This window comes from Phodopus roborovskii, unplaced genomic scaffold (genome assembly GCF_943737965.1).
Source record: "Phodopus roborovskii unplaced genomic scaffold, PHOROB, whole genome shotgun sequence".
NCBI classification, from domain to species: Eukaryota; Metazoa; Chordata; class Mammalia; order Rodentia; family Cricetidae; genus Phodopus; species Phodopus roborovskii.
The window spans coordinates 28,912,548-28,938,928 of NW_026126418.1; the positions used below are offsets into that span (position 1 = coordinate 28,912,548).

At 37.0% G+C, this 26,381-nt stretch overlaps 1 protein-coding gene across 1 annotated transcript in view; it reads right to left on the reverse strand.

Annotated features, from left to right (window-relative positions):
- The window catches only part of Agps (alkylglycerone phosphate synthase), a 93,698-nt gene that overhangs the window by 10,342 nt on the left and 56,975 nt on the right, over positions 1-26,381 (reverse strand). Inside the window, exons 13-19 of the mRNA XM_051184430.1 lie at positions 22,475-22,551; positions 20,327-20,439; positions 15,933-16,002; positions 13,111-13,172; positions 10,989-11,078; positions 6,009-6,108; positions 4,019-4,076 (exon numbers count right to left, since the gene is read on the reverse strand). Of these exons, the coding sequence (XP_051040387.1) occupies positions 4,019-4,076; positions 6,009-6,108; positions 10,989-11,078; positions 13,111-13,172; positions 15,933-16,002; positions 20,327-20,439; positions 22,475-22,551 (570 nt within the window). The remainder of the gene's footprint in view (positions 1-4,018; positions 4,077-6,008; positions 6,109-10,988; positions 11,079-13,110; positions 13,173-15,932; positions 16,003-20,326; positions 20,440-22,474; positions 22,552-26,381) is intronic.

The window sequence follows — 26,381 nt, forward strand, 5'->3', positions numbered from 1 at the left end:
TATAAGCTGCCAGGAAGGGTATGTTCTCTTTAATTCCCTCACTCCTCCCAAACCGATGGCTGCTATTCAAGCCACCATCCAAGTTCAGCACATGGGACAGCCTAACAGATAAATGTTGACTCAGTCCTTTATCTGAGGCTCAGCCTCTGCAGCTGCCCAGGTGGAGTTTGTGGTAAGCAGTGTACTCTCAATAGTTTTCCCTGTGAGCTCAAAATTTGCTACACCTATGATAGGAATGAAAAGTTGCAATGTTCTGATCCATTATGAATTACATTTGTTTTTAATGCTTTGTTGTTAGAATATATTTACATTGCTTCAATAGAAAAATAGTTTATGTAATGCACAAATTCTGGGAGAAAAAGCCAGCCATAAAGAAACTCAAAATATTAACTTAAATGTTAAAACAAACTTTTGCTCTCATGGTGATCTGATACAGCACTGTTGGCCACACTACTCAGCTGCTAGCTATTCAGAGCCACAGCTTTCACACTGCTACAGTCAAGATGTAGGACAGCTTTGTCTCAAAAGCATCCATGTATTACCTGTCATGTCAAAACTGCTACAGAAACATAAATACAAGAAGTCACTTGAGATTGGCTTTTATACATTCAGCACAGTCCCCTAGAGATGCAGCCAAATATAGTCAATAGTTCGTTCCTTTTTGTTACTGAATAGTATTCCAGAACATGAATTAACAGGATTTATTTAGCCATTCACAGGTTAAAAGATATCCAGGCTGCCCCACCTTCATCTTGTTAACAGTTAAGCCTAGTTAACCAATGTTTCCTTTTGTGGATTATGCTTCTGGATCCAATCCCAAGAATTCTTTGTCAGGCTCTATACCTGAAGATTTTTCTTCTATGCTATTTTCTAATAGTTTCAGGGTGTCATGGTTTACATTTAAGATCACGGCCCATTTGGGATTAATTTCTCTATGAATGTAGATTTAAGTCATTGTTCTTTTGTATGAACAGTTGCATGTGTATGTGCTTGCAAATGTACAGCTGTTCCACCATCATTTCCACTGGAGTGTTCTGTCAAAATAATTAGAGTTCTGTGTTCTTTATTCTCCTCCATAGACCTAACACTGCAGTCTTCATGACTAACAATATACAATAAAGCTTAAAATCAGGAAGACTTTTTCCCCAAAAATTATTTTAGTTATATAGTTCTTTTGTCTTGCCATATAAAATTTAGAATAATCTTTCCTAGATATATTTAATTAAAAACAAACAAACAAAAAAAACCAAACAAACCTTGCTAAAAGCCAGGTGGTAGTGGTCACACCTTCAATCCCAACACTAGAGACAGAGGCAGGTAAATCTCTGAATTTGAGGCAGCCTGGTCTACAAAGCAAATTCCAGGACAGCCAGAGCTATACAGAGAAAACCTGTCTCACAACCCCCAACCAAAACCAAAACCAAAACAAAACAGCAACAAAACCCTGCTAAAATTCTAATAGAAAATGTGTTTAAAAGATGAATCAGTTTGTACAGAACTGACATTTTTACCATGTGGTCTTCTCCACCAATGCTATGACTTCCATTTATTAACATAGAATTTCTTTGGTTTCTTCCGCTGGCATCTGTAACTTTATAGAATACACAGCCTATGTATATTTTCTTATACATTTTTTAATAGGTGTGAGTGCTGTTATGTTTTATATTTTGGTTTCTGCTTTTGTTGTTAATTTTTATATGGGATTTTATATTCTGTATATTCTGTATTCTTGCTGGGTTTTAATATTCTTCCCTCCTTCCCTTCCTTCTTAACTTCCTCCCTTCCTTCTATTTCACACTACAGGTTTTTAACAGATGCTCTTCTCAGCCTCTTTTACTTCAAACAATTCTGATACTACTAGTTTCTGCTCTAACCAGCAGGGAGAAGAAAGCTAGTGACAGCTTTGATTTGCTTAGATACCAATATTTCAATTAAGATTGGTAAACTCAATCAGGTTATTTTGCTTACTGACAAAGGACTTGAACTTAAGTATGTGGCTGACACAAACTGTACTGTTTAACCTAACCAGCAATTCAGCTGCAGACACAAGAGCTACGGAGAGTAAGTGAAGCAGACTCCCTATTTCCTTCAGCCTCAAGTCCCAGACTACATCTGTTTTCTCTGATACACAAAACCAGAGTTAAAATAGCTCCATTTATCACAGCATGATTGTAGGCAGACAAACCAGCCTGTCTGTTCTCAGATAGTGAAAGCAACTATTATTAATCACAATTACAGGCCAAACCCTCCAAGAGAAATTGCATCAATATTCTCCTAGCCCACAGTTGTGCTACTCTGGTACTAAAAACAAAACAAAACAAAACAAACGCAGTACTGAGACTGTCATGACGCTGCCTGAAGGTCAATAAAGGAATTTCTACTGAGGCCAGCTTCAATTTTCAGTTAAAGCAGACGGGCCCATAGCGACCCCTATAATCCTTGTGCCTCAGGAAGAACAACTATGTGGAGCCCACTCAGGGTTCTGGGGACTGGAGAACAGAATGTGATCAAAGTCACTGAACAGAATTCAAATGAGGAACAGTAAAATTATACAAGTGAGCAGGGGACATCTCTAGGAAAGTGACATCTTTACTGGAAACCTAACTGACCAGGTAAAGGGAGCCATGCAAACATCTACAAGGGGAACAGCATGAGCCATGAGGGCTTGAAACATTTCTAGTACCCATTTTCTCCTTTCTTCATTCATCATTCTAACATTCACTAGCACCTCTGGGAGACCCTGCCTCAATGAATAAGGTAGCCATCAAGGAAGATTCCCACCCAGCCTCAGGCCTCCACATCCACGGACTCACACATGCATTCAACACACATGCAAGCAAACATACATTCACACACGTGCATGTGCACACACATGTACAAGTGCACGCGGCACACACACACACAAAAGAACTAAAGGAAAGAGTATATTTAGGTAAGGAGACAAAGGAATTTACCCACTCTGATGTTCATTAGACAACCTACTCAACTTATTTGTGAGGGTTAAGAAAAAAAAGATGACATTAAAGATGAAACTGACGTAGCAGTGTCTAAATTATCTTGCATCTCATTCATCTACACCATGGATCTTTTCCAGCCTGCCTAAAAGAACACTTTGTTGAGACAGGCACTCTACACTATACCCTTTTCCACCAAAATTCTCCCACTATCTCTCCACACACACAGACACTGAGTACCTCAGGAAGATCTTGCCCTCCGGAACTCCAACATTCCAGCAAGCAAATGCAAATGATTTAAACACATATGCACAGCATTTTAGATAATATAGTTATAAGGGAAATAAAAAAGGACAAGAGGCACATGGAGAGTCCAGGACAGGCTAAGAGTTTGATTTTTAGGTGATTATTTGTCCTTATGCACCTCCCTAATTTTTTTTTAAACTTCTACATTTCTATTTTTTCTAAGCATAAAATTACAGAAATATATTGTAACAAGTTTCTGTTATAAAGAACCTGTGGATAACCTCAAAAATTACAATTCTAATAGCAGAATGACTGTTGTTTAACTTGTAAAAGACTATCTAGCAACTGCATTCTGCTACTTTCCTAAGCTTATTAAAAATCCTGTCAATTAATTTGCCGAGTTTGGGTAGGAACAAATACCTTTCAATGTGTACAACTGTTGGTCTTCTACACTCCAACAGTGGCTGCAAAAGACTGTGTAGGTTTTGAGTTTCTTTCCTTTCTTTACAGCTTTGGCTGCTATGGTCGAATACCTCCTAGATAAGAATCTGCTCTCTAGTAACATGACATCTCTGAGAATTAGGAAAAGTTGATCTGTTCCATACCATGGCAGGCTTATCAATCAAGCATTCATTTGGCTATAACACAATTCTACCTACCTTGATCAGTGTTATTCTAAGACAGAAACATGTGTCCAGAATCTCAAGTGCTCTCAAATTACTCACATGATGATTCTCCCCCAAGATTTTAATGTGTCAAATATTGTTAAAAGCAGGAATATTAGACATTCTGTACCCCCCCCCCCCATTTAACAATACCTCCATGGTGATGAGAGAGGCTCCCTCCATTGGCAAGGATTTCATCTCTAGCAGCTGCCTGTAAATGGAAACAACACAAAATGTTTTTGCTCTTGGATTTCACTCTGGGATAGCTGATATTTACTGGCTTCTCCCCAAGTCCCAGGAAGGCACCAAGCAATCTGCTTGAACTCTTCATTTACTTCCACTATGCAGCCAGAAGCACTCTTACAGGGCACACCTCTTACTGCAGTCACATGGAATGAGTTATCTGCAGTTGTACACACATATCTAAGAGGAAAAAGGAGGACAAGGGAAGGAGGGAAGGGAGGGAGGAAAAAAAAACCCCAATTTTCCATTTTGTCCCCTTGCTTACCCTCCTAACATGCTAAGTCCTAACCATGTTTTGGCATGCACCTGAGTCAAGAGAGAAACACAGAACAAAATACAGACAGTATGTGCAGTGAAGGGCGAAGGGACCTGGAGCTGCCTTGGACCTTTCTGTTTCCTTTCTTCCTTACCTAAGCCCTGCGTGGCCCACTTTTAATTTTTATTCTTTTAATTGAAAAAAGTTTTAGGTTAGTATACAAAGTGATGGGGTTCATTATGGCTTTTTATGCATATATTTCATTACATTTTCTATTCTCAATGCTTTGCTAATATTTAATAGCCACCAGGTGATTATCTCCTGTACCTTGAGCTTCTCAGACATACTCACGTCTAGAAACCATCAACAGTGGTTGAGGGAGAAGTCTGACCAGGTGGAAGAGATGGACCAGAACTCACTGCAGAGTACTCTGAAGGAGCCACAGGACTTAGGAGCTGAGGTTTCACGAGTATGCTAGTCTTTGCTCAAGAGCTTAGCATTTCTAATAAATCATTTCAAATAAAACAGCTCCATGAGATCACAATTTGGAAAATAGAAATAATTTCAATTTGTGAACTCCAAAGGAGGTTTTGTTTTGTGGTGAGATGAGGCTATGTGACCCTTACTGGCCCAGAACTCACTGTGCAAACCAGGCTGACTCTCAAGCTTGCTGCAGCCCTCTTTCCTCTACCTCCCCTGTGCTTGAAAATATACATGTGTACCACCATGATCAACTAAGCAGAGACTTTCAGAGCTGGGCCAGAGAGAGACAAATGTAGTGGAACCTCAGGGCAGGTGAGATTCCTCAGTGTATAAAGTCACTTGCTGCCATCTTAAACACCTGAGGTTTATCCCTGGGACCCCTTATGGTGGAGAAAAATAGCCAATTCCCTCCAGGTTATCCTCCAACCTCCACTTGTGTGGTACTGCATACATGTACCTGTATACACATACACACGTGTACATACACACACACACACACACACACGGGGGGGGGGGGAAGAGAACAAAAACATAAAGAATATACTTAAACTTCAGTGGATGTAGATCTCACTGGCAGGCACATCATCAACTTAAAAAAACTAGGGCATCTATGTGTCTAAGTGACACATTTACTATGGCTTCTTCCAGTTTAGTGGAAGAATTCTATGCTACTTCTAACAAGGAATATAGCCATCAATACCAAGTCTATAAAAACCAGCAGCTTAAGGCCACTTAAGAAATGTATTTCAAACTGCTGGCAAATGAATCCAAAGGACCTTATACACAGTCATATCATAAAAATTCACAAACAAGGGGATATATATTATGACATAGATCAAGAACATGAGGGTTGCTGACCTCAAGAACAGCCACCTGGAGATATATGAACTACCAAAGGGACTCAAAGACCCCTACAGTAATGAAGGTTCCTGTTGTTATTTAATTGGCTATAATGCCAATTAAGCAAAGAGACACAGGCTTCAGAAATGCCATGTTAATCTCAGACTGACAATTTGGAAGTCGGTGGACTTAGCATATCTTTCATTTCAATGGGCTAGCAGTCAGGCAAACCATGTGTTACTAAGGTGACAAACTAAAATCTCTAAGATGGCACTAAACTTTATTTAAGCTAATGAACATAAAAGTTATATGCAAAATTACCTCAGTTTGTTCAAACACAGTCAGTGGGTCACTAATCCCCCTGTAGTTAAAGGCAAAATAGAAGTAGATACATGCACCTGCATCATACGTCTGTGTTACCCTAAAAGACAAACACACAAAAATCCCCATTTAACAACTAGAAACTTCAAAGGTAAGATCACTGGGCACTCTACCCAAGCCACAATCTCATCCTCTACTCAACCTCCCACTCCTAGGGAAAAGGGCCCACTGGCTCTTTGCAGCTGTTGCCAAAACAGGTGAACTAAGGACCCAGTGGGAAATAAAGGATTTTGCTTGCATTTAAACGTGAGGTTAATCAAGACTGCAGATGCATGGCTCAGCTCAGTTATTCTGTTTTATGGTACAAAACCCAGAGAAATAAAGCAAAAATGTTATAAAATTCAGTGTTTTATGAAAAAAAAAAAAAAAACCCACTATTCAGTGAGCTTATTGAAGTTATCTACAAGTAACAGAACCTTATTTTAAACAGCATATCTGAAAACATTTAAAACATAGTCAGGTAAGTATTGGCATAAACTACTTTAACATGCACAGCCAAAATAACTACTTAACAAAACACTGACTTAGTTTTTAACTTGACAATATAAATAACTTAACTTACCCTGTTACAACCAACTTATGTATAATTAGTCCTTCGTGTTGGTAATAAAGAACAATATATGAAGCACAGTACCATATTGTTCAAGTCTATACACATGGGTACATTTTATATTGCCACAGTAAACAGACATACTACACAAAAGTATCTACCACCCATAGAGGCAACATTAGAAATAAGGAACTTGTTCCTTCATTGGTCCATTACTATTTGGAGCAGAAATATGAATTATACCATGACATGTAAAAACCAAGTATTTAAATTAATTTTCATTATTTAAAGAAACTAAATTGATGATAAAACACAAACAAGCTTTCACCTCTGCAAAATACATAAATGCTCTGAAAACAATACCATGAGCTATCATTTGATTGGATTTATGTGGCTCAAGAAATTCTAGGCAGAAAAAAGTAAATCACTGAAGTGTTAGAAGAAACTCATATGCTCTCTATAGTCTATACAGGACACTTTGTAGACTACAGGAACAGGAGTGAAGAAAGCTGACAATTTTACGTTCCACTTAATGACTTTTAAAAAGGGCACATATCTTAAAACACAATTTAGTCTAATTTTACTATCTTTGTTATACTAGATAGACACTGGATAAATAAAGAGACAGATAAGTAATATCAACACCTTTATGCAGCTTAAAAAACAGAACAGTAGTCAATTAACAGTAGTAAATAGTCAATCAACAGTAGTAAATACTGGTGTTTAAATGTTAATAATCATACTATCCACGTAGGATATTGATACTGGGAAAATGAGTGAGGTGGTATCTGAAAATGTGATGGTTACTGCTAACTGTCAATCTGACAGAGTCTAGAGGCATCTAGGAGATGTACCTCTGGGTAGCCTGTGGTGGACTACTGTGAGTATGTCAACTGATACAAGAAAATTCATCTTAATTCAGACAGGACCATCCCAGATTACATGGAGAGTTGGAACTGAGCAGCAGCACACATTTGTCCTGTTTCCTAACTGTGGACGGGATGTGTCCAGTTGCTGAATGTACCTGTGCCCTTGCCTTGCTCACTATGAAGGACTGTATCTCATATGGTGAGCTAATACAAAATTCTCCATCCTCAAGTTGCTTTTATCAAGAATATTTTATCACAGCATCAGGTAGAAAACTAACATAACTATACTATTTTGCAACTTTTTGGAAGCCTAGATTATTATCCCTCCAAAATTAAAAAAAAAAAAAAATTAAAGCAATGCAAACACTTTTCTAGTTGACTTGAAATGAGCAAAACATCCATCTTATTCAGAAGTTACAACAAACAACAAACAATGCTTCCCAATCAGACTTCATAGAATGTGATGATGAGTTACACGTCTTCTAAACTTCTTAAAGTTAACATAAAGAAACAAGGCTCAGAAGTGGGAGAAAGGTTTAAGCATCAAATAGGATCAGACTTAAATAGAGCCTTTCCATGAAGTTCACAATAATTAGAAAGGACCTGAAAAACAAATAAAATGATGACCTCAAATACAGTGGCATGATGTTAAAATACTGTCCATTACTCCATGGGTATGCTGTATGTGTCTACACAAAAGATATCAGGCATGCAAAGTTCTGAAATTACCCACATAATAAATATCTAGGTTTTCAAAATGCTATCAGTAAACATGTAAAGGGAGTTTGGACAATCACAATCAAATCTCTAAATGTTGCTATAGAGATACAACAAAGGACTCAATCTAACAGAAGCAACAAATACTCTTTACTACACAGTTCAAACAGAATCTAATCTAAAACTGTAATGGTCTTTTAGGCCAAATGTTAGGTGCCTCAGAACAGAAGAAATGAACTGTTTAACCATGCTATGTCAATTTGCCAGCTGTTTTTCTTATAGTGTTAATTCACACTCATAAAAAAGATCCCTTGAACATTTACATTTTAAGTTCCAGATTTACAAGTTTAAGAACATTGGAGAACTATTTTAACTATAAAGTGCTGTCATTAGGAATAACCAAGTTTAAAAAAAAATATGAAGGATAAGTGTGTTTATAGCAATTAAGAGTATACACTCCTCATGAGGGAGTTATTAACATCAATGCATAGAATATGTAACCAAATTTTAATAGAACATTGCCACTGTGCTGGCTAGTTTTATGTCAATGTGACTCTAGTCAGCTGGGAAGAGAAAACCTCAAAATGTCCCCACAAAGTGGCCTGTCACATATTTTCTTGGCTGCTGATTGTCATGGGAGGGCAAGTCCACTATGGGTGGTATCACCCTGGGCTGGTGCTGGTCCTAGGCGCTGTAAGGAAGGAGGCTGAGCAAGCCAGTGAGAGCACTCCTGCATCGGTTCCTGCCCTAACTTCACCCAGGGACAAAGTGTGCCCTCGGATGTGCGAGCTGAAATACAAGCTGCTTTTATCACAGCAGCGGAAACCCTAAGACAGCTACCTTTCAACAAATTCAGAATCAATATATTACATGATTAGCGTTTGTATATAAAAACACTAAAGTCCATAGCAAATATGATGGGCCTAACAGATCTAACCAAACCTGAACTAACACAAAGTTTAAATAATGAAAACCTTGGATAAAAATTAGACCGTGAAAAGATTAAACTATTGCTAAAGAGCAGAACCGTGCCTCCACACTTCAGATGCATTCTGTCTTATACCAAATCTTTAAAAGTGATCTAAATGTTGTCATGGTGACAAGATAGTACACAGTCTGACTCCTTGGATAGGACAAAACCTCAAATATACTTCCCAGACTGAGATTAAATGAGATAAATCAAAGAAACAGGCATTGCAAGCAGAAATACAAACAACTCTGAACTTAATGACAGAGAGAGGTATGTATGTAAAACCTCTCAGTGTGAGGTAAAAATGTTGAGCATTGGATATATCGAGATACCAAAACATCACAGCTTAGCAGAGCTCAACCATGCTCAGTATACCTGCAGCAGCCAATAGCTGGGAAAAAAAAAAAAAAAAAAAAAAAATCAAGATGTGAACCTGTTCTATAGAACAAGCTGAGTCGCCATGTGTAATCACTGCACGTTGTACTGACTGACAGGGCGGCAGGTATGTTTCAGTACTGTCGCCAGCTCTAGGCACCATAAGCCAGAGACAGGCTTTCACAGGAAATGCTAGGTGCTGAACTATGTTTGTCCTCAGGTCCACCACACTCAAGTTACCTCTATTTTATTGATTTTACATTCTAAGTAGTTTGTATCTTAACAGTGAAATATGTTCTTGAGGTGCCCCTCACAGACACAGTTGCACATACACAGTGATAAAGTGAGACGGTTACACGCTGCAGTGGTGACTGGGTAACCCTTTCTAAAGGAAGTTAACAGATTTCCTCATGATTTGTTCTGACTGCCATTTATTCTCCATTTAAATCACTTTCATACCTTTCTAGAGAGTCAAATGTTCATCCCTGTCTGGACACATTTAACCCGGTGTTTACATAAAATTAATACTGTAAGACTAAATGTGAAGGTCTCTTCTCAGAAAAGCGTCCTTTTGGGCTGCTATTATTTAATAAAAAGGATAAGATCAGTTAACTAATCACTGTCCAATATGGAAGATACTGATTACAGGTGGCTTTTTTTAAACTTAAAATCTTTTTTTTTAAATTTCACACAAGCAACATTTCAACCACTTACTAATCAGTGTGGATTGTGTCTACCAAACTTATCAACAAAAATACAGAATATTTCTATTACCAAAGAAACATCTATGGGAAAGCAACACGTTAATTATCACTTGAGTCTTTCACTCCTTTCATCCTTTATTCCATTCCCATGGATATAATCAATAGTGAAAACGGCTACACACCCCTCCAGCACACACACAAGGGAGACGCAGATACACCAACTGACTGTTTCTATAGTTCACGGGTCTGTGCTCCACCAGTGGTTTATAGCTCCAGAGAGCGAGACAGACTTCCGCTGTCCAGGAGCTTGCATACTTGCTCTTCACGGCCATGAGGTCCTGAGAGGGCAGAAAGCCCACCCATGAGCAGTGTTCCTTGCCTCCGGGGTTAAGGACTGAGGCAGTTATGACAGTGTAGTGACATGTTCAGGGAAGTTTGCTACATGCAACAGGCCAAACCTACTTCTCAGCTGGCAAACTCATTTTACAACTGTTTAAAAACATACCTTGAGGGCACTGGGGTGACTCAGTTGGTAAAAGTATTTGCTTTGCAAGCCTTACCATGTGAGTTCAACACCCAGAGTCCAGAGTGGAAGAATAGGCCGACTTCCATGTGCACTGTGGCACACATGTGGCACACTCACATACAGCTCATACACAGGTACCCACCTTCACAGCAGTTAAGTTTAAAACAGTACTTTTCAGGATGAATCTATAAACAATCATGGAAACTCACCTGCATGTAGAAAGAGGGGCAAACTGAACACCCTTTTCTTTGCACTCCCTTCTTATCCTCTCTTTTACATTTCTACACAGATCTATAACCCTAGAAAAAGATAGTTGAAAACAACATTAAGTTTTCTTATGCTATTTCTTCATCAGTTCATGTATTTACATATTTATTTAACTGACTGGCCTCCAGTTAGAAGAATAAAAAGATAAGAGAACATTAACAGGTAACAAGGAAATTTGTAATGCTACAGTAGTAACACTATACTAATCCATTTTCCCAGTGACAAAGGACTGCAGGCCTGAGTCTACCTCAGAATGGACAGACTGAAATCTTCCCTTTCAAACCATATAATAGGAGGAGTCAGGGTAATCAGGTCCTAATGAATGGAAGTGGTATGTGTGGAGAGAGAGAGAGAGATGGCAAGGCTTGCTTTCAGCCACATGAGGACATACATAAACCTCCATAAACCAAGAGGGCCTTTGTCAGCAACCGGAGACACAAAGCACCCTTACATCACACTTCAAGGTGAGTGGATAAAAAGATCTCCGTTTAAAACATGTAAGCCAGCCAGTCTATTCTAACAATCCATATTAAGACATCAGTAAGGAGCAGTATGATGGACTGAAGCCATCACTGATAGCCATGAGCTGCCTGGCAAACTACTGCTCCACAGGGACAATGGTGATCAGCTGGCTATGCTTTTTTATTTTTAAGATTTAATTCCCTTGTTAAAATGTACTTTAAAAAATTCTAAGAAAGCAGGGGTATGGTGGTACATAAATATAATCCAAGTAACAGAGGTTGAAGTAAAGAGACCACAAGTTCTCTGGGCTGCATGGCAAGTTCAAGGACAGCCAGAATCATACAGATTGTTTGAAGAAAAAAAAAAAAAAAAAAAAAACCAAGCATGTACTTTTGGAGGTGAGAATAACAAAATGATCCTATAGATCAAATAATTCTTGGAATTTGATTACCAGTACACCAAAAGTCAGAATCCACAGTAGATTAGGACAATGTAGAAAAGACAGGTGCTTTATAGGGGAAAAAAATAAGGTATGAGGCAAACAGAATATTAAATACTTAATGCCTGAATAGTAGTTCAGACAGATCTGCTGTAGCCTATGTACTTCATTAGAAATCAACAAGAGTTCATACATTTTATAAAGGAAAGGTGAATGTAGGCATGTTCAAAGACAATAAAATATACTGATGATTTTCATAAGAAAGTTAACTCAGAAGTCCATGTTTATACAAGTATTTCAGTTTTTACTACGGATTCCCTACACTGTGTGAGCATTCATGTATATAAATGTGTGTGTTTCCAGTAGAGAAACCCAAATAATACTTCCCACAAATCCTACTCAGGACATTTTGTAACATATGTTTTAGTACCAAAAGTTTGCTTAAATTTAAAAGTAGAAATTATCCTTAATTTTTTGTTTGTTTTTTGTTTTTCAAGACAGGGTTTCTCTGTATCTTTTTGGAGCCTGTCTTGGAACTAGTTCTGTTGACCAGGCTGGCCTTGAACACACAGAGATTCATGGACTTTTGCCTCCAGGTGCTGGGATTAAAGGCGTGTGCCACCAATGCCCGGCTATCCTTAATATTTTAAACTGGATTTATTTCAGAAATTATTTAAATGCAACAGAAGATTTGGTTTAACACACACACACACACACACACACACACACACCACCACCACCACCACACCACACCACACACACACACCAAAACTAAATGACACATTACAAAAGAAGGCAAAAAGGTTTTATAATTTGGGGTTGGGGAAGAATGCTTTCAAAAGAACATTTAAATGTAAGAAATCACCTAAACTAAGCCAAACTACACAGTAGCCTTTTGTGTTTGTTCAGTAAGAGTCTTCAAACATTAACTTCAATATACTTATTTGTTGGGTTCCAAGAAAATTTGACCTTAGTCCAGAAAATGGGTGGGGTAAATGTTGAATGCAATGGTATCGCAATACTAATTTAAACAAGAGTACCTTCTTTATTTCAAAGTTTCTTATAAAAATTTTAAACTTTCCATATTCACACACAAATTACAAAGCCACACACATGCATCAATTACAAAGTATATCAGAGTAAGTCTTTTTATTTGTTTTTACCTGTCCCAAGGAGCAGACGTCTCAAAGGATTCTCCTACTACATAGTATTCTAAACCCAAATCCTGTAAAGATACACAAAAATATTGAAATTACAACTGATGCATTACTTAATAAACCATTAGAATTTCTAGAAGTTGTTAGTAGTGCACCTTTGGTCTAACCTAACCTTCCCTCTGTCTCATAAGAACATTGGTAAGTTCCCACATGTGGCATGTCCTCTCTGAGGGCAGGAGCCTTGTGTGCAGCTCTCCACAGCCTCAGCAGCAGATAAAGCATCTGATACAAAAAGGAACCCCAATATTTCTCTAATGCATGGAGTCTCTCCAGAAAAAGCTTATGCACATGTGAGAAGAGATTAGAGAACAGATGTTTAGTGGCCAAAATATAAATAAACAATATGAAAATTGAACATCAAGGTGAAAGGAACAAGAAAGAGACAGGACAGTGGGGGGAGGGAGACTTTTTCCACATCAACTTTTACTTAAAAACAAGTTTAGAAAATATAGCTGTATGGTGGCATACAGCTTTAATCCAAGCACTCAGGAGGCAGAGGCAGGTGGATCTGAGTTCAAGCCAGCCTGGTCTACACAGCAAGTTCCCAAACAGCCAGGACTACACAGAAAAACCAAACAATAAATAAATAAATCAATAAAATATAGTAAAAAGCAATCACTTCAATTCTACTACTGTTGGGAGGACAGGCCTCCATCTACTGATCTAAAATGTGTGGTCACTCCTGTGACTGTGGGAAAATGCGATAGAAAAAGGTTTTAAAGATCAAAGCAAACAGCACTGGCAAGGCAGCTCTCGTCAAGCCTGAGGACCTGATTGGATACCCAGGACCCACCAGGTAGAAGACGAGAGCTGACTCGTACAGACTCTCCTTCATACATGCTGTGACATATGTATGTATCTACATACGGATACGTATTCAAACACAAAATAAAGAAATGTAAGAGGAAAATGTAAAGATAAAAGCAAATAAATTTAGGAAGATCCCTAAACTTTTTTTGTATTGGCCTCAAAATTAACTGGAACCTTAAAAACAGAATTATTTCTCCCAAAGTACATCATGCTGTACTTATTACAGCTGCATTAATTTTTTTTAGATTTCTGAATTCAATGTTGTGAGAAATATGTCTATCAAGATACATCCTTCAATATACTCAGAGGAAGCATCTAATTTCATAAGCATTTCCTCTAGGAAGATCCTGGGATAGTGACAGTCTACACAGGTGACCCTGTCACCTACTCCCTTGCATGATCTGCTCATCTCCTGGTCAGGGTTCCTAACACAGGGAACAAGCAGTCAGTCTGCTTTTCTGGTAAGAATCCCTGGGGATGGGAAAACTGACTATTCACTATAATATGAAAACAGACCTTAACTAAGACTTAACTATTCCAAAATGAGACCAGTTCATGCCTTTTGAGAAGAACAACACCAAAAATTACATATGTTTTTATAAATGTTTCCCTCAACACGATTTCCAACTGGAAAATTAGGAAACCTATCACTTGGGAAAGTCAAATTTTCAGTAAGGCACCCAATGTATTTTTTTTCTTTTTTACATAAGACCATTAAAACAGTTAACCTTTAAAATAAATAAGTAAATAAAAGTAACTTCAGCCAGAAAACTGAGTCTGTAACAGCCAAAATAGGAAAACAAAGCTAAATGAACAAATGAAAACTTAAACATCTAAGGGCTGGTTATTAAGTAGTAACCGTAACAGACTTGAGCCTCTAATAAGCAGATACATGGTGAGAGAGTCTGCAGTGTCCACACACAGTTTCTGACTTCTGCAGTCATCATCACTTCTAAACCAGGGACTACTTGGAATCAAGTATTAATCTTTAAAGCAAGGATAAAGATTTATAAATCTTTACAATGGATTATAAATCAAGTGGCAACTGTTGCCACATTAGGATAGCTTGACTCCAACTCAAGTAACGTCAAGAAAGACACCGTCAGCTTTCAGGCAGAGGCTGGCTCCATTTTTAGAAAGACAGAAAGACATTAAATTATCTGTAAGTTCCTCAAAAGCACACACAAAAGTTTTAAAGGGCGTTCTAAAATGTCATGGTAAATCCAGGCTTTCAAGTAAAATAATGTGCTAAATTACAGTAGCTTTATACAGAAAAAACAATTATGAAGCAATTTTACCCATTCTAAACAAGAAAAACTACTATTTATTACCTAAGTCAATATGGTGGTTTGAATGAGAATGGACCCATAGCTTATACATATGTGTTCATGGACTATTTGGGAAGGGTCAGAAGGTGTGGCCTTGTTGGAGGAGGTGTGCCACTGGGGGGTAGGGGGTGGGGCTTTTAGACTTCAAATGTCTACACTATTTGAGCTCTCTCTACCTCCTACTTGTGGATAAAGATGTGAGCTCTCAGCTACCACTCCACTGCCGTGCCTGCCTGCCTGCTACCATGTTCCCTGCCATGATGGTCATGGACTCTAACCCTCTGCCCCAAATTAAATATTTTCTTTTATAAGATGCCTTCCTTGGGGAATGGAAAGATGGTTCAGCAGTGAAAAGCACAGGCTGCTCTTCCAGAGATCAGTTTTGAGTTCAATTCCCAGCAACCAATGGTGGTTCACAACCATCTGTAATGAGACCTGGTGCTCTCTTCTGGCCTGCAGGCACACCTGCAGGCAGAACACTGCATACATAATAAACAAACAAACAAATAAATGATGCCTGCAGGGAGAACACTGCATACATAATAAACAAACAAACAAATAATGCCATCCTTGATCACGGTGTTTTATCATGGCAAGAGAAAAGTAATTAATGACAGAAATACAACTTACACGCATGTACGCAATGACATAAGTCAGCAAATAACCCCTCTGTCCATTATCTTCTCCAGCTGCCAGACCACTGAAAATAAAGAACAAATTGTCAGTATATTTTAAAAGAAGAAATCAAAATAAAAAAGCCAAATTGATAACATCTCAAAATAACTGCTCAATAGATTAACACATTATATTAATTTTTCTCTTCATTTCATGAACCATTAATATACCAACCATTAATATATCAAGAGAATGAGTTTGAATAACAAATCTAAAAACACTTTTGTGTCTTTTTCTTTTCTTTACTTTTCTTCTCCTCCCCCCCCACCCACCCACCCCGACACAAGGTTCCTCTGTATAACAGAGCCCTAGCTATCCTGGAATTCACTCAAGACTGGGGTAAAACAAGGAATATCATTTTATACACACAATGCCAACAAGCCAACAAGATACAGTTTAGGTCAAATCACTCAAAGTGAAAACTTAGTTCTGGGTTGGATGTGAGGTTGAGGCAGAGAACCAAATAAAATTCTAAAACCACCACACTGCTGTGGCAAGGGCTTAGGAGGGATACAGATGGGTTCTGGGCTTAAGTAGACACAAAACAAAGTCAGGCTCTGCAGCTAACAAGAAGAAACAGAACAGAGCTAGGAAGTAAAGCAGTTCTCCTTGGAGCTGGAAGTAGAAAGGAAAGACCATGAAGCCAGGGAATGCTGCAAGACACCTGTGCGGGGAACACTAAGACAGAGTGTATATGGTGAGTACAATCCTATATGTGTCACTGGGTGGGATGAAGTCTACTTTTCCTGTCCCAGAGCAAGACATTTCCCTTTCAATCCTTTGCTACTATCTGGTGATAAGGAATACATCCCCCACTGGGGTCTGGTGGACAAACCCTATAGAAACATGCTTTTTGAAAAAAATCTCAAGGGGCTGGAGAAATGGCTCAGCAGATAAAAGAGAGCCTACTGTCCTTGGAGAGGACCAAGTTTGATTGCTAGCACCCACACTGGATGGCTGTTAACTAAGGTTTCAGACAAAGTGACATGTTCACATACACACTGGACCCACACACATAATAAATCTGAAGCAAAGAACAACAGCAATGAAAAAAACTGCAAATAAACATCCATGCTATGTTCATAAGCCATGAAAGAAGAAAGGGCAATTTGAGCTTACTTTTTATAATCATAGTTTTCTTGCAAATTTAGCTTTTGAACTTCTTCTATTTTTGGTTTCAGAACAGTCAATTTAACCGAAATCAAATTAAAATACAATATGCATACAATCACAAAACTCAGAAGTGAACCGTTTCTAAAGCTGCCAATTTTGCATCCTCTCTTTCTATATATATGTATACATGTATACTTATATATATACAAATACACACACACACACACACACACACATACAGTCTATGTGTTATTCTCATAAATTTCAAACACCAATTCACAAGGTTCTTAAACATTTAAAGAAGGAGTAAGTAGTTAAATGGAGAGGAAAGCTAGACTCTCCTTTTATGTAAAAGGACCATCTGGCCAAACTAATCACTCTCATGTTGAATTATAACAAACAACTTAAGAACCCTGTAAAAATGATGATAAAGTATTGTCTTAAGTTCTATGGAAAATGTCAAAGCATCTGACATGGCTACTGACAGGTGATGTTATTCAGCTCTGGCAAGCATGGATAAACAATCAAAGATGATTACTTAACATTTGGCTACTATGTCCATTGAGTCATGAGGCATTCACTAGTGCTGGAGTAGGGGTAAAAGGAAGGCAAAATGAGTAAAATAACACATAAAAACATTCTACATGGCAGGAGCACTCCACTAAAAATAGCTAAAATAGTTTTAGCTAATGAGGTAACAAGAACACAGGAGGAAAAAAAGGAAATAAGGGGTAGATTAACAATGCCCTAATTAAAAACAAGCTCCACCAACACATACATGCCTTAGCAGAGAGAAATGTGGAGCCCCTTCCACTGTGATGCATAAAGAGAAAGACGTGACTGAGGACTCAGAGTTGGCGGTGCAGCATTCACACAAGAAACACCCCCAAGTCTTTCTGAAGCAAAAATTCCTATCTACTTACAACAGGGAAGTCAGAAAGCCAAAAGACAATGTATTTCTAAGGAAAAAAAAAATAAGTAAAATAAAAATAACCCCAAATCATTTTCCTAATAATCTGGATTGTTCAAAACACACATTTGTATATTTAATAAGGAAAGACAGACAAAAGTTCTAGAAGACTTAATTTTAAGCAAGGAACAAACCCAGCAAAAGGAAAACAAGCCTTCAATCCCAGTCAAGGCCTTTCCTCTTTGCTTTAAAACGATTATCATTTACATTTTTTAATGGATAAATTTGATACACATTTATTTAAAGTAAGTAAAATTACTACAATTATCCAACATTATCTCAGGAAGGTTGAACCATAAATCTCAGAGATGATTTACTTTTATTTTTGAGTTGTGAGCCATCATGTAGTTGCTGGGAATTGAACTCAGGAATTCTGGAAGAGCAGTCTTAACAGCTAAGCTATCTCTCCAGCCCTATTTTTAAGTTGTAAATGAAGGTTCTTGTGAGAAAACAAAACTAGCATTAGTAACATTTATGACCGTTAGTAAATCAGATAAAATGACTCTGATAAAGCCCTACAAGTTAAAATACAATTAATTAGGAAGAATAGAACAGAAAAAAAAAATCAGGGAAAAAAACATCCTACTGAGTATCAATAATTCATTGAACACGTTTTTAATCAGACACACACATGGAGTATGCCCTAAGAAATGAAGTAACACCTCAGGAGAGACAGGCTAAACTATGTGTGAGGTAGAAAGAACAGTTATTTATCATCATTAACCTCCTGCATTACAATAGCAAATGTGACATATTACTAGCTACTAATCATCTAGCTTCACTGTGAACTGCAATAAAAAACATTATTTCCACAAAGTTGTGGGGGTGCATGTGTCAAGCAATGGGAGAGAAGCAGAACTAAGCAAATTTTAATCACGTATCTAGCAACTCAAACATTATAGAAAAATGTCTTTTTCATTCCCATCTAAGTACATCTAAATTTTAGAAATCCCAATTAAATATTTAAACACATAAAAATAATTTCCCAGGTTTTTGCTAAGATCAAGTGAAAATATGTAAATAAAACAAATTAAAACTTCAGTTTCTAATATTTCAGGCTAGAGCAAATACAGAAAAAAAATTTAACTTAAATCTCCTGACTAATAAGCTTTTTTAAAGAGAAATAAATCTTTTAAAATTCTATTGGTATTCCACATATCTTAAAAACTAGAAAATAAAGGAACATAGTATTTCTTCTGCAGAAGAAAATATGTACAATTCAAAAGCTTAAAAAAAGAGAGACTTGAAACCCACTTAGATATTAAGTGTATCAACTTAGAACTTCAGTAGTTAAAAACAAAAAACATAGAAGATAGAGAAAAGAGGAGTGAACTTCATCACCTATTAAAATTCTGCTTGTAATTTCAGAATAGACCAAAAAATAAAAAGGGATTTATTTTTAATGCTCAAAGACAGTTCCAAAAACAAAGTAAAAACTGAGTCTACAATTAGACTTCTTGCTCTAAGACAATATTTAACACCAATCTAAACAATCCTAGAAATAAAGAGCTAAGTTAGCACATGCACAAGGTGGAACACTGTGCAGCATTATCTACAACTTAAGTGAGTTTCTCAAACAAAGGAAAGGAGATAAATGTTTATAGAGTTCAGGATAAGCTTAATGTTAAGTATGCCCTAAGCTCTGGACACATGGGAGAGACTAACAGGAAAGACTGCTGGTCGCTGTGCCCGAGAAACAAGAGGAAACACAGCCCTGACAAATGGCATACCCACTGGAGCTCCCACCCATCAGTCTTCTAATCCATCAAGCAGACAGAAACCACCCCATCATTATTCAATGGGTTATAGATGGGACATGTTTTCTGTTTCTTTATACCAACATAAAACAGTAAGTGACAGGGGGTGGAGTGCAGATAATTTATCAAATACCACAGACTAAACATATTTTCCTTTTAAAAACACACTAGCAGCACATGCTTTATACATGAACTAGTAACTTGACAATTTTGTTTCATTCCTATACAACAAATAACACATCACAAAGTTGCCATTCATGCAAAAACCTAGGAAAAGCAAAATGCTTAACATTATATAACACACATTGTATATATGTGTAAAATTAGGTTAAAGCAACAGATTACTCTTCCAATAAACTTTTGGGATAAAAAGAGTATTATAAGTTTACTTTCACAAATCACAATGAATTTAAAACTAATCAAAATTAGAACTGCTGGCACATACAGTCTGTATGAAGCCACCACAACTTCAGCATACTTTCTCTGTGTTAATAAGTCCGAAGCCATACCCAAATTTTGCAGCAATGTCATATACTTGTTTCTCATGCTGAAGAACCTTCTCACGGTCCCCTTCGAACAGTAACGTGGCTACACTCAGTTGATTCGGATCAAATCCTTTAAACTACAAAATATAAAATAAAATTGTATTATTATTACCGGGAAGCCTTAGTCTATAAAATAGTAAACTGAAACACGCTCTGCTTTTTTCCTTCTGACGGCCTCAATCACTGCCTGTCAGACAGTGAGCTTGGAAGCTTTACATGTCAATTAACAAGAACCCCTGATGTCTTGTACTCTCTGTGGGAGTGCAGTGCACAGGTGAGTGCCTGCTGGGCCTGCAAGTGGCCCTGGGCTTGAGGCCCAGCACTGCAACACAAGAACAAACACAAGGACTGAAGTATACAGAATGCATCGTATTTCAAAGTGTACCCTAGTGTTATAATCACCTACTGGAATAGTAATACAGCAGGTAACCTGCCAGAATTCTAACTGCAATTTAAAAAACAAACACAACTTACAAAATGACAGAGCAAAGCAGAAAACCAACCACAACACATTATATAATATCAACAGAAAAGATCTTGTGCATGCAAAGAACTAAAACTAATTTTAAAAAGAAATATATAAATTCACTAGGAGAAAAATTTACATAGATGCTCCTGAATGCATAAATTATTTCAAATTTACCAATACTTGCCCAAGCTAATATACTAGAATATTCCAATTACAATAGAAATCCCAGTGATCTCTTGAAAAGAACAAGTCTCTAAAATTTTTCTAGAATAATGAGCATGTGATGGCGGTAACAAAGAATTCTAATAATAAGAGGTAAATTCTAAATAACAAGAGGTAAGATAATAAGATTGCACCTTTTTAACTATTCAAAAACAAAACAGAAACTATTATAAAGAATGAGTGGTGTCTATTCTCAGGTAGTACTGTACACAGTAAGATGCCTTAGGCATCAATGTAGAAAGAAGCACGCATTAGTCACAGTCACTAGTGCTGACACAAGGGTCAGCATAGTAGGAGGAGGTAAAGAGCAATCTAGATCTTCAGCTAATAGCAAAAGATTGAAATAAAACAAAAACCCTCACAACAAAACTCTAACTGTCAATTTAAAAAGGGAAGGGATATGATATAGTTCAATGGTAGGCCACTTGCTTAGTGGGTGAAACCCTAAGGTTTTGTTTTTTGGTTTTTTTTGTTTGTTTGTTTGTTTTTTAATAATTTATTTAACTTTATTTTATGTGTATTGGTGTGAACATATCAGATCCCCTAAAACTGGGGTTACAGACAGCTGTAAGTTGCCATATGGATGCTAGGAAATGGACCTGGGTCCTCTGGAAGAACAGCCAGGACTCTGGCCCCGAAACCCTAAATTTTATTTCAAGCACTAAAAAAAAAAAAAAAAACCACACAAGAAAAACTGGACAACACAAGAAAACAATGGAGGTTGGATAATGAAATGACCCTAAATATACTAGAAGAGAAAGGGTTTTTCCCAGCTTAGAAGTGATGAAATAGTCATAAGAACAGACATAAAATTGAATCCATGGAACCAAAAAGAAAAACCCTAATAAAAGGGGGGCACTTGATTGGAAAATATTATTTACAAAACCTATGTCAATGGGCACCTCATAATTCCGTATGTTTCAAAGTACAGTGGAAAACAAGTAACCTTCTCTAGCACAACCACCACATTTAAATAATGCACATAAAATTATACCCAGAAAAGAAAGGGACAGAGATTGATTCAATCTCTCTGGAGTTTTAAGAAACATTACCTAATGAAGCAAAATAATGACAAAGCTTACCCAAATAACAAAATGACATATTATTGGTACACACTAGTACAACCACATTTTAAAGTTCTCAGGAATCAAAGGTTAAATGAATAAATGAACCCACCCTCATTTCACTTCTGAGTGCAAGTGTAAAAAAAAAAAAAAAAAAAAAATCAAACTATAGGAAATGTTGCCAGAATGAGACTGTTCAATGCAGGACCGTTTTTAGACTTCAGAACCAGAAACAAAAGCTGGCTGCAGTTCAGTTGCTAACATACCTGCTCCAACATAAAAACATAGCCTTATGAGAGGTGTGCATACCGAGAAAACTCCTGTCTTGTACAATTTTAGATTTTTCATTAGTCTTACCTTTGTAATATAAAACTTTTTTAATCCATCCAAAAATGATGTAAAAATAGAGGAGACCTGAGGTTTAAGAGCATGACCTAGGAAAAGAAAAAAAGTTAACAGTTTAATAGCAAATTATGTGTTTCTCAGATCAAAAGATGGTTTTAATTGATAATTCTAAGGAAAGCAAGTTTATGTTGTAATTTATATGAACACTTATATTAAGCTCTTTTACCTCTATATTCTTTCAAAGGTGACTGTGTTTTACTATAAAAGCCACTGTTTATTTTTTTAAGGAAAATTACTACATGTTAACGAATAGTATATATAATTTTCAGTTATCTTTCAATGTATAGTTTACACACCATAAAACCACCTCATTAATTTTTATTTTATTAAGAACACCCAGTGGTAGCTTGTTTTGCTATCATTTTTTTAATTATACAGAAACCACCCAGAACTATAACTAAATATGGAGTCCATGTGAAGTTTAAGGTTGTTTCTTAATTAATTCTTAACTCATCTGAATTCTCAGCATAAAACTAGCAACTGCTTCCTTAATCACCCTCGTGGAGTTAAAATTGCCAAAATAACAAAAAACAGCATCTCAGAGTCTGTTAAATTAACATTGCTGCCTGCAGATTACACTTAATTGAGTGAGAACCTTCTACTGTTTCCTCATCATTTTCAAAGAGGAGCAACTTCTCAGCACCTATTAGGGATGGTTCCAGTTAAGTTCCACATCTGCCTTAGTGTTATGAGCACAGTTCAAAATATATGCCATCTTGTTTACACAGAATTTTCCAAAAGAATCTGCAAGTACTTAGCAAACCTAAAACTGTCTTTAAATAAAAGACTTTTTTCTAGTCTTTCCAGGTTGAAGATTCTGAAGTATGTAAGACCTTCCTTTAAACGAAATGTAAATGGTAAACTATTTGCTCCTAAAACAAGCACTGACAGGCTTCTGTTGCATTCCAATATATAATACTTATTCACTCCATTTATCCCCGATTGCAATGACAAAACTAGGTTACATAAAAGACTAAGTAAAATAGGTCTTACACAGAGACTAAGAGAGCCCAAGCTACAGCTTCGACAGTGAAAAACTGAGACTATCAAGTAGCAAACAAAGAAAATGAACTGTGGGGTGGATAGAGAACCTATGGATTAAAATTTGATCCAAAATTTGTCTACAATGTTTTTCTTTCCTGTAAGATGTCAGAGAAGTTCTCCAGTATAACTATATAGTTTAAAAGATAATTTAAGCATTTATAAACTAGAAATAGCATATCATCATAATGCTCACTTCTTTTACCAAACAGGACACATCATACATTAACAACTGAAATTAAGCACAGATATGTGTTGAGCCCTGCCTAAGGGATCAGAGTTGTAATCCCAGATATTCAAGAGGCCTGGACTAAGACTGAGTTCGAGGCCAGGCTAAGCATCTTATTGAGACCCTGCCTCAGAAAGTAAAAAGAGGGCTGGGATATCACTTAGTGGTAGAATGCTTCCCGATCACATCCAAAACTCAGCTTTTAGCCCCAGTACCACCAAAGTCCTGAGAATGTCTTGAGTTCTTGCACAGAAGATTTAAATTATGCTTTATACAAAAGTCTTCAAATTCACTTATCTTTACTTGGAACAATGCATGAGAACTCCAAATGTTACTAAGCAAGTGTGAGTAACACTTAAGGAGACATGGTCACCTTAATCCATTGACTCTTGTCAGCATCATTCCCATTACATTGATGCGAATCAGCCACATTCATCCACAATACTGAATTAAATTAACTATTATAAAAGTGATACTGACTTTAAGTGGGTTGACCATTACTAGTATTTTTTTTAATTCAGTTACTGTTGCCTATCAAAACTATTATATATCACATATATTTTGGTTAGCTTGCTTTATTTTTATAGCAAATTAATTTCTAAATCTTTTAGTCAGGAAGTATGATTAGCATAAATTAACATATGACATCAATTTCATGCTATATTATTAATTCAGCTACAGGAATCTGTTACTGTATTTCTGAAGTGATTAGACACAGTTAAAGCATGGAGCTTTGAAATCAGACAAACTGAGTTTGATCACAACTCTACCACTCACAACTTGTACAAATAATCATCATCTTGAAGATCAGCTGACAGGGGGTATTTGAGAAATTGTAGTACGAACAATGTGCTCAGCATTGTGCTATAAGTTATCTAGGATTTGTTCACTTTCTTTGCCAGTTCAATGATTAGTTCAACCAACACCTAAATGTCCATTACATGGTAGGTGCAGGAGATATAGAGACAAAGTAATATTCCTCATATTTGGAGCCCTCAAAAAAAAATTGGGAGCCTCATCTATACAGTAAATATGTAGATCATGTCAATATACTGAAAATTGATAACTTCAATATTGTTTTAAGGGTTGTATCAGGAAATATAAAAATAGTGTAATCAACAATAAGCCTTGTACCTCATTAACCAATGTGACATAAAACATTCATCAACCAAATACATGGATGGTGCAGTCCTAGGTACCATTTGCTGTGCTAAGATTGTATGAATAATGAAACCATGGTAGACTATACAGAGAGAAATTCAATGGAATCTGAGGAATAAAAAGAGTTATAACCTAAAGGGGAAAAGGGTATGTGCACATGGTCAAATATAATATCACTGAAAGACATTCTCATTATGAAAGCCAACATTCTGTGCAACAACTATATACAAATAAAGAAAGCAAACAAAAAGTCACAGCTAACAGAGGCATGGTATTTCAAAATGATTTATCTGGTAGCTAAATGGGGGCGGGGGATGAAACAGTCAAGACTAGATTTCACAAGATCCAACTTTGCATACAAACTTTAAAAATTGCTAAGAATTAAAAATAACGACTAGAAGTAGCAGGGAGTGTGTCTGTACATCTCTAAGCAAAGAGGATGAGGTAGTAGATGATGGCTTCAGAAGATCTTTCCTCAAATGCCCATTGAAATTGTTACACATCCTGCTCAGAATAAAATTTGCTCAAATAACAGGTGGTTTTACAAAGATGGACATTCTTGAGACAATTCAACATAGTTGAATATGACTCTCTTAATACCTAGATCTCCAATTACAGGCCAAAACTAATTCTTGATCTGTTAAGAGCCTGACATTCTTACTTAGGTTGCTACATAATGTAGTCATTTTTTCCTCCATTAAAATCTAAGCTGCCCTAAAACATATAACCAAAAGCCTGCCTATCTTCCTTTGGCATTTGCTACTGAGAAATGGCAATAATTTTCAGGAACTGTTTCTGGGGTATTTAAATTCTTAAAACTAAACCCCAAAGTAAACTTCAGCACACGAAAGGCAAAGTAGCAATAAACAAACAACAACAAAAACCCAAACTGAAAAGTTTAACCTTTTAGAAAAATATTTTTAGACAAAGCTGCTTACTATTCTCCACCCAAATATCCCAACAGCACCCCTTACTGTACTACATGTTCTCCAAAACCCCACTGCCAATCAGATAATCAATGTCTTGAGACGTTCTCAGTCTTCCCCTCAGCTTGCCACCTGCGGGCTGCAGATGGCTGTCCTAAAACTTAGCCTCTTGTCCACTGCTGCCACTCTACTCAGGGTGCTCCAAATTTGCCCCTGCATTGCTCACCACATGCAGCTTCATCTCCAGTCCATCCCCTCCTCACTCACCCTGAGCAACACTGCCAGAAGGAGCTTCCTAAGGCAAAGATGATTGACACCCCCTCCACAAAGAAAGACCACTGCAGACAGGGTAATATCCACAGAAACATATGGAGTACTCTAAAACATGCTACTGAGCTTTCACAAGTTCAGCTTTGCCAACAAATATGGTCAGGAAAAAGACGCAAGCAAGCCTCCATTTCCCCTTGAAGATTTAAAGCAAGTACCACCTCTTACAGAAGCC